Source organism: Theobroma cacao, chromosome 4, assembly GCF_000208745.1.
Source record: "Theobroma cacao cultivar B97-61/B2 chromosome 4, Criollo_cocoa_genome_V2, whole genome shotgun sequence".
NCBI lineage: Eukaryota > Viridiplantae > Streptophyta > Magnoliopsida > Malvales > Malvaceae > Theobroma > Theobroma cacao.
The window spans coordinates 18,678,616-18,687,554 of NC_030853.1; the positions used below are offsets into that span (position 1 = coordinate 18,678,616).

The 8,939-nt window shown below is 35.6% G+C and overlaps 1 protein-coding gene across 3 annotated transcripts; it reads right to left on the reverse strand.

Moving 5' to 3' along the window:
• LOC18601788 (F-box/kelch-repeat protein At5g15710) lies at positions 4,851–8,547 on the reverse strand. Of its 3 annotated transcripts, none has more exons than XR_001927706.1 (2): positions 6,352–8,547; positions 4,851–5,110 (listed from the first exon to the last, which is right to left on the reverse strand). XR_001927706.1 is itself a non-coding variant. In XM_018120352.1 (1 exon), exon 1 carries the CDS (start codon positions 8,048–8,050, stop codon positions 6,734–6,736), a length of 1,317 nt encoding a protein of 438 aa, XP_017975841.1. In that variant the 5' UTR covers positions 8,051–8,547; the 3' UTR covers positions 6,126–6,733. The 3 variants fall into 3 exon arrangements, 1 of the variants encoding a protein (XP_017975841.1); XR_001927707.1 differs by lacking the exon at positions 4,851–5,110 and adding an exon at positions 5,571–5,861; XM_018120352.1 differs by lacking the exon at positions 4,851–5,110 and having other exon boundaries at positions 6,126–8,547.

Sequence of the window (8,939 nt, forward strand, 5' to 3'; positions counted from 1 at the left end):
TAGGGGTTTACGCACAATGTCATGGAAATCAGAAAAATTATTTGCAGGACCACAAAGCCTTTGCAGGTATATAGGAGCTTTTCCTTTTTGTGAGTTTGAATAAGAGCTTTTGAATTTTAGAAAAGACAAGGGACTGGCTTGAGTCTATTTGGCAAGACTCTATACAGTATTCAAGATGCTCTAAAACTTTGACTCTTCAAAGAAGTTAATCGATTGATTCATGGCAAGACTAGGATTTTCTGCCATTTTTCAATACAAACCGGTATGATTTGGCCTATAATCTTCATTCTGATCATGCTTCTACGCTGAAGCAAGTCATTGAATAATCAGTACATTAGCTGGTATTTCTAAAATATTTAAACGAGCTAAATGATTAGACAAAAGGGTCAGAACTTGCAAAAGGTCCGAGTCAGAGATTCAGTCTTCTGCTTATTAAAATATGACATACAAAAAGGAAGAATGGGATAAAATAATTCTGTCTTCCCTAGGATACCTATGGTATCCATAGCTAGGCACATTTCTCTTCCTTAAATATTTTTCTTTTCTTTAACAAAATTTTCATTTCAAAGGCGTGCTACTTTCTGCTTATAGAATATATTGTTATACATAGATGATTATGCTCTGAAATAGATAATGGAAGACACCTTTTTCTATTAGAGCCGTTGGCCCTACCCATTCTGGCAACCTATTAGGATCTATAGAACTGGAGATCGAGATATGTCAGGCAAAAGGCATTGGCGATTACAAATGCTTAACATATGTATACAGGACTTGTTTTCAGAGCTAGTATGCATTTGCTACACCAGAGTTTGTAGGAAAGAAGGAAAATTTCGGATTCAATATGTGAGCTGCATCAAATTTCCAAATGGCTTACTAGTCTTGAGAGAATACCATTTTTCATCGACCTTCTAATTTTCCTTCCTCCCTACAAAATGTAGCCTTATAGTGTTTATGGCCAAAAATCAAATTGTTCGAATACCATAGACCTTACCTAATAGTAATTATCTTCATTTTCTCCTTGTACCTTTCATATATATCCAAAGAAATTTAAATACTAGAGTGATATCGACTTATTAAACAAAACCATGTACAAGAAACAGTACTTTGTTTGGTTAGCAAGAAGTTCCAATAGATGGAAGAGGGAGGAGGGGTGAAAAATAGCAATTAAGCAAGGGCAAAGCAAATGAAGCATGCTTCCCAAAGAAGCATGAGAATGCATAAAATCAAGAGTTTGAGGTAACATGGGCGCAAGTGATTATTGCATAGAGTTACTAAAGCATATCATCTTTAATTTAACCATGCATATATAAATTTGAGCATATAATTAATAAACTAATATATAAAGGCCAGTGTTAACAGTTTAGAACACGAGGGCGTGTCCTCCAATTTGATGCTTGTGGTCACCTGATCTTGAAAACAGTGTGTGACCTTAATTACCCAAGTCGGTTCCCTTGTTAATTAGTTCTCCCAAATTAAAGCAAATGAACCAAAATTAATCGACACCCACGAACACCACGGTTAACATTTCCCCAATTATCAAACCCCATTGAGGCAAACTTGCATGTTTTGGTCCTTCAAAATTTATAATTAATATATATATAAAAGATACTTCTGAAACCCCCAATACAATAGCTATTTTCATATATTTGTTTTTCCTTTAATGAGAAAGAAAGATGCACTCCTTAGTTTTGTTGCCTCCAAAATGAAGTCAAAGAAATGAAGTTACATGAGCCAAATTACATGAAGCAATAAATATTCCCCCATGCATATGCAAAATCATGATTATTTCTCCATAGTTTTCCATAGCTTCATCCTTATCTTGGGATCGAATATACTATCTTTTGTTGCAAAAACGTAATTAAAATCATCATAATGACTCCTGCCATAAATATATTCATCTGATTCAACAAGCTTTGACCTCATAAATATTCCTTTCATTTTATCTGATATCTCTTTTGAGGATAATTATCTCTGATCTTTTATGCCTTTGGCTTAATTAGCATGTTGAAATTAAGCCAGCGGTATTCAAGAACCAAAACCAGCAGCTCCATTATTAATCACAAAAGTTAATAAACTCTAGTTTGGTTCCTTTAATCTTGAGTAGCTCTGTAATTGCTCTCACTTCAATACTACCTTATTTTATTTCCACAGCTTTGCATCCAAAAAAAAAGCTGGAAACATGCAACGATAAATTTTCCTGTGTCTTCAATGTTCTTTCACTCCCTGATCTCTTACTTTTAAGAAGATTAAGCTCTCGATGAACACAATAAAGGAGATTTGGACACCTGGAAACAGTATGGCTCCATTTACCAAAGTAATGTCTTTGATCTTGAAACCTTTTAATTAGTACTTAGATTAGTACTAATCCAGCATCAGTTAGAAGAACAAGAAATGATTTGTAACCCCTTTTAAGTGTACGGAATTTTGGGCCTTCGAGGTTTAAGAATTCCAACTTCATGTGGGTGAATAAAGCTGTCTTTTGAAAGCATTGCCATCAAAGGAGCTGATGTTTTTTTGGAATTTGATGTTCACATTTTTTTAAAAGAAGTAAAAACCTGCTTGCTTTCTAAGGACAATGTCACATGTATAACACTAACCTCTTAATTTATAATAATTTGATTGTAATGTCTGCTTGCTCATCAATCTGGAGTTGCATGTCAAGAAATTATTTGACAACCCAAGAAAAGATTCCTTTTAGATTGCCTCTTTGTTTCTTCTCTGATACCATCAAAATTATTCTTTGGTTACAAGAATACCCTTTACAGTGAAATATTTTGAACCTTCAAGACTATCTAATCAGCCACCATGGCAAAGTTGCCCCATCTATATCTCATTTGGAAGTGCATGAAAGCAATCCTAAACATGTTAAGATATCTTAATAAAGGTTATGCTAAATATTTCGAAATTTGATGAAGAAAGAAAAAAATTAATGATGATATTTTGTAAATATATACAAAAAATTTTATATATTTTATTCGGAAGTGTTTGAATTAATAAATTTTTTGAATTTTTATATTATTTTTTAATATATTGATAATTCAAAAATGAAACAGTAGAGTAATGTTGACTAGCAGATCAATATTTAGGTTGACAGACTTGAAAGTAGTAACCCTATCACATGATGAACTGTTTCTTGTCATTTAAGGAAAATTACGTTCAAACATCAACCAATACTTTACCAGCTGCATTTTTCCAATATTATATTATATATAATCTACATATATTATGATAAAAATAAACCAATACTCACCTACCACCACCTCCCAACCTCTCGGGTGGCAAGTGGTGGTAAGCAATTAGTTTGAACCTTACCCTGCCATAGGGTAATGAGTTTTCAAAATTATCGGCTTTTGTTTATATAAACTTGTTGTTTCTACCATTATAATATAAGTGGAAGAGAAATTTTGACCATTTCTTTTGATCCCTTTCAAGTTGCCGCAGTTTGACATTTTCTTTAATTAACTTTTATCTATCTTCCCCTGTTTTCTAGCATGGTCAGACCTGTCAAATACTGTCATCTTGAAGGAGTCATGCAGCTTTTTCCCTCTCCTATCTCCCTAATCTTTTTTATCAAAGATTCTTAATATCTCATTTTCCACAGTTTTACTTGCTTTTATGGAGTAGAAAATCCCCCAAGTTGACAAGAAAGAAAAACCTAATTCTTTCGTGTCTTTACCCTCCCCCCCCCCCCCCCCTTCCCCCAACCACTTAGCAATCAAGTATGTTATATTATGTTTTGCACACTGTTTTAGCCCACAACAATTCCTGGATGAAACCCAAGCCCTTTTTCTTTTTCTTTCTTTTTTTTTCCTAATTTTCATTCCCAAATAGGCGTGCATTTAACCTTTTGGGAAACATGCTTAGTTCTTTTGTTGTTGTTCGAGGTGCACAGTTGCTTTGTAACAGCTATAACGAGGTAGTTAATGGATGCCCCACAACAAAAGCAGAATGAAAACAAAGAATGGAAAGTCAAGCAAACATTAACCTGAATTTAATGACAAGTAATTCTTTTTGGAGTGTCTTCAAAGGCATGGACTGCATAATTGCTAGCAGATTGTTTATCAAGTTCACCCACTAACTCCATCAGTACCTTCTATAGAGATAAATAGAAAGGAGAAAAGGGTTGAAATCTTGAAAGCACTGGGAAAGAGGAGAGAGGATGATCAATGGTTTATGCAGTCCTCTCAAATTCTATAGAATATTTGTTTCATATTTCCACTACTTCTCAGGTGAATCCTTCAACACGTAAATTTAATGCCAGCATCCCTGAAATCAGAATGTTTAATAGCCAAGACTAGCTTTACAACAATCATAGTCCTAAAAGTTCAAAGATGTTTCAAAATGAGGTATAGCAAATAAACAGAAGCCACAGCAGAATCATTTTGTTCTAGTACTTAAAAAAAAGTTCAACCCCACAAAGTCCAAAAGTTGGAGTGAGAACACTTCAGAGCTGCATCCTAGTCACTATCTAATAGTAAGCAGCAACAGCAGCTAAGCAGACCAACTAGGTACATTAGCCATCTCATTCAGCTCACTGACATTCTGATTAATGAGAACCTATCGGTTCGTAACCCAAAAAAAACATAAAAAAACTATCAGCTTCTTTGAATCAAACACCCATACTTTCACTTGCAACATGGTCAGACAAAATCCTTCAAGATATAGTTCAACCACAATCCCCGGTAAAATGTTCCTCACTATTATTCAAAAAAATGTTCGATTCACAGCAGCAACAATGGGGCTTCGGTAGTTGCCCACCAGCAAAACAATCGTTATCCTATTACAACAGACAACAGTTCTTTCCCAAAAGAAATATGTTCTCAAGTTAGAAGCATCGTTAACTAATCATCCAATCTGAATATATCTTTTCATAATGATAGAAATTCCAACTATGTATTCCACAACAGCTGGATACAACAATTAGCAACCTTCTGTAATTTGTTTAGCCCATAACCTGTCACCGGTCGATGGCAACTGCTGTCAGCTAATACTCAATACAGCCCCTTTAGCACCAGATTCAAAATTTCATTCTCGCTTGCAATCCAAAATTTGTTGTCTTACATAGGAGGTATGAAGGGAATCTTACCTACCTTCCTCTGCAGCAACCATGCTGAAAAGAAATCAATACATTATTCATTCAACCCAATCGGTCAATGTAGTGGTAGATGAAACTGCTTCACCAATTGAAACCAGACAAATGCTATGAGCATATACTAGTTGGCAACCTTCAATCTACAGAAAAATTACACAGACTGTCAAAGTATATATAGTTTCAGTTTTTTCCTTGTTGGTGATGCTACTGAAGACTGCTCTGTGGCAAAATTTTATCACTACCAAAATTCTATTACTACTTCAGCCTCGCCAAAACCAAATCTTGACTCTCTAAAATGAATTAATTACTCTTGTTGACTTGATAAAGCATTTTCTTACTGTAAGTATTTAAAAATGAAGTAGATTACTTAAGTGAGAGAAAAGGCCAACAGCAAGCAAGAAGCACCAGGAAAATTAACATTTGCTATAAAACAAAAGCTAACAAGGCAGACTAATTATCAGAAAGAACAGAAGCAGTACCAGTTAAAATATCTTTACATGCGATTCCCAAAAACTACAAAAGATTTTAGTCAGATTACTTCTTCCACATTGTAACTATAGAACTTATGAAAAGACACTTTGCTCTAGAAAACATACAGAACAAATTCTCCAAACATTTATCAGGGGAACAACACCTTAACATTTCCAGCTAGTCAAAGATAAACTCTTAAAAAATTGCTAGGCTGAACATTCTAGAAGGTTTCGGCAAAGCTTTCTCAATATGAAGGTTAATGGAAAGGGATAAAGCATAATGTTGAATCATCTTGGAGCTGCAAAATTAACATACAATTATATGGCGTCAGATAATAGTAAGCACCAGTTTGGATTCACTCTTCGCAGAGCATAACCAAATTCAAGTGGTTCACCATTTTTTTTTTATGAGAAACAGTGATTGTAAAACTTCCAGCATGAAAAAACAACATTTCATTATTACTACAATTGTGGCATATTTATAGCATAAGACCTCTATAAAGAATTCAAACAGCCTTATTAGATTTATTTAAGGAAAAAAATGTAAAGAGGGTCGAGAAGAATTCCCAAACCAATAAGAGGGGCAATATCGTTGTAGAAAAATCAAAGAGTTAACAACATAGATAGTGCAGTCTATACAAGCTGTGATGAAGACAGCAAAATCATATAAATCAGCCATCAGGATATTATCCAACAGGCATGGAAAGTAAAATAACATTATGAAATGAAACTTCCTGTGTGCCAAATGTTAAGTAAGTGTAAAAAGGCTACTGCAAAAAAATTTCTTACAGTTCTTGCCCAAAAATCAGTCTTATGATATACACCCAAGAAGCCCAGCCCTCATTTAGTCATCAAAATACAACTCTGCCTAGTGTCAATGTGCATCATCAAGTCCCAGTATGGAATGACATCACCAATTGCCTAAAAAATCTTGGTGATAGAAACAGCTTCAAAGGGATATGCCCAAGATGCTGATGCAGTAGCAAGGACCATTTGATGCTTAATCCACCAACAAGTGAGGAGTAACTCCAGTCAAATATGTGCAGGATAGGGGAAAAAGCATGGTGTAAAAGAAGATATCATCCCTTGCTTACAAAGAAAGAGGACTTTGTTGCCACATGTTGACCTCTCAACAGCTTATGACCACAAATCTTGAGGCAAATTTTACAGCTCAGTGGACAGAGGCATCAAATCTTGGCTCATAGAAGCAAACCTGACTATTGTATGACTGAAGAGCACAGCCAGCAATCCAAGACCAAACCTTCTTATCCACATCATAAAGGAGGCCCTTCCCTTGGTTCCAAGATGTGAAGCATATAAGATTATCCTGTCCAAAGCACTCAAACCTCTCAGCTGATAGCCTCAACAAAGTTCGAAAATACTTTGGTGGCATTCTACTTATCTCCACCCACATAATCTTAGCATGATCCAATTCCCAAATTCTCATACTCTGTAGAGTACTATAAAGACCGATTCTTCCAACCAGAAACAGGCGCTTCTGTGTCCCAGCAACCAAATAGCCATCCAACAAAGATCTTGGGAACTTTGCTGGGATATGCTCCCAATATCCTGAGTCCAGCCGATACATCATCAAGCCAAGTGGTGAAAGGGTTTCCAAATACAACCTGGAGTCACAATATGCCATCTTTGAGGAGCAAAGATTAACTGCAGGCATTATCTGGTGGACTGTCCACTTATCAATCTTCGAATCATAGACTTCAGTAGGCAGCGACTTATCACCATAAATATCACTAGTGGCTATAACTTTAAACGATTTGTCTGTTCGATCCACAACCATAATCAACTGTCTTTGCTGGTTATAGTTCATGCTCGGCAATGTTCTCCAAGTTTGTGTAAGAGGATTACATACTAAAGTTTTGAAAGTTAGACCATCAAGTCCAGAAAAGCAAACTAGACCACCTGAAGAGCCAACCAACCAGAAGGCCCACTGAGGCAAAAAATTGAATGGTATTCTATACCATGTTTTTAATGGCAAGCTAAATACAGAACATTGTGGAGTCTGTGAGTTCTTCCAAAATGTAAGTAGACAAGGCCCGTGAGATGGCACTTGTGAGTGAAACTTAAGAAAACTATTATCTTGAAGTATTGAGTTCCATCTTTTACAAACTGAACGAAGCCGAAATATCATAAATGGAGGAACCCTTGCCAAAATCTCATTCAATAAGTCCTCAGGCAACATTGCCCATATGTTATCTTCCATTTGAACATCAGGATGAACCGCCTTACCAAATGTAGCAACCGTTTCCTCATCTAAACCCCGTGGTTTGGTTTTTATCACCTTCTGCCTAGAGGGGCTAGTGTTCCTCGACCCTACACGACCCAAAGGGCTTGTATTCCTTGACCCACCACCCCTAATAGGTGATACTTGTTTAGGGCAACTCTCCTCATCACGAAAAGTCCCATTTTTCATCAACTGGGAACTGGATACTCCAGAACCAGATTCAGATGATTCCCCCACAGCATCCATAGCTATTAATCCTCAAAACTCTAAGAAACCCAATGTTGTGTTTATCTAAAAGTCAAGGTTAACACCCAAAGATCCTAGCTCTCACAATGAATTTAAGTACCAAGCAGATAATTCCTCAAAACAATCCATAGCTATTAATTCTCGAAACCCTAAACAAACTACTGCTGTTTCTTATCTTAAAACCACGCTATATGCCCAAATGCAAAAAAAATATATATTTTGCACCCAAAGATCCTAGCTTTCAACTGAAAACAATGAATTTAAGTGCCAAACAGCAAACCCGAAAACCACATTAATACAATAGATAACTGAACAATACCAGCACTGTACTTCAGATAAAAAAAACCCAACTTTCTAATCAGATCCAGGCACGATAATCTTGTAAAATGATAAAAATGATTCGAAGAAATAATGGAAGCGTTGAGTTTAAATCAATGGGACGATAAAATAAAACATAGAAAAGCTTGAATCTTGGAGACTATTGAGATGGGTTACCTTGGATTCAAAGAATTTATTTGGCTTATTTGCTTGGTGAGAAAAAAGCTTTGTAAGAAGTCAGAGAAGTAAAATCCTGGCATAGAAATGATAGAACCTAACCTTAGGAGCCAAGGACCCTTACATTGTTTTTCTGATTTATTTTGTCATTGTTTGAGAAAAAAAAATTTTAAATAGATTTTTAAGTGAGAGATTGGAGACCCAATCTGGTGCAGACCATGTCATTGAATGTCCAATGAAGACGTGACACAGCAACAAATTTGGAATTGATTGGTCAATGACTTAAATGGTTGTTTCAAATGCTTAAGAAATTGTGTCCCCACTAACTAGTCTTTAATCAATTACAGAGGCTAGAAATTATTGTAGACATTTTTATCCGTTACTCTTATAAAGT

What these genes read in the sequence shown, in the direction of transcription:
- LOC18601788 (XM_018120352.1), bottom strand. Translation starts at nt 8,050, where the DNA reads ATGGATGCTGTGGGGGAATCATCTGAATCTGGTTCTGGAGTATCCAGT.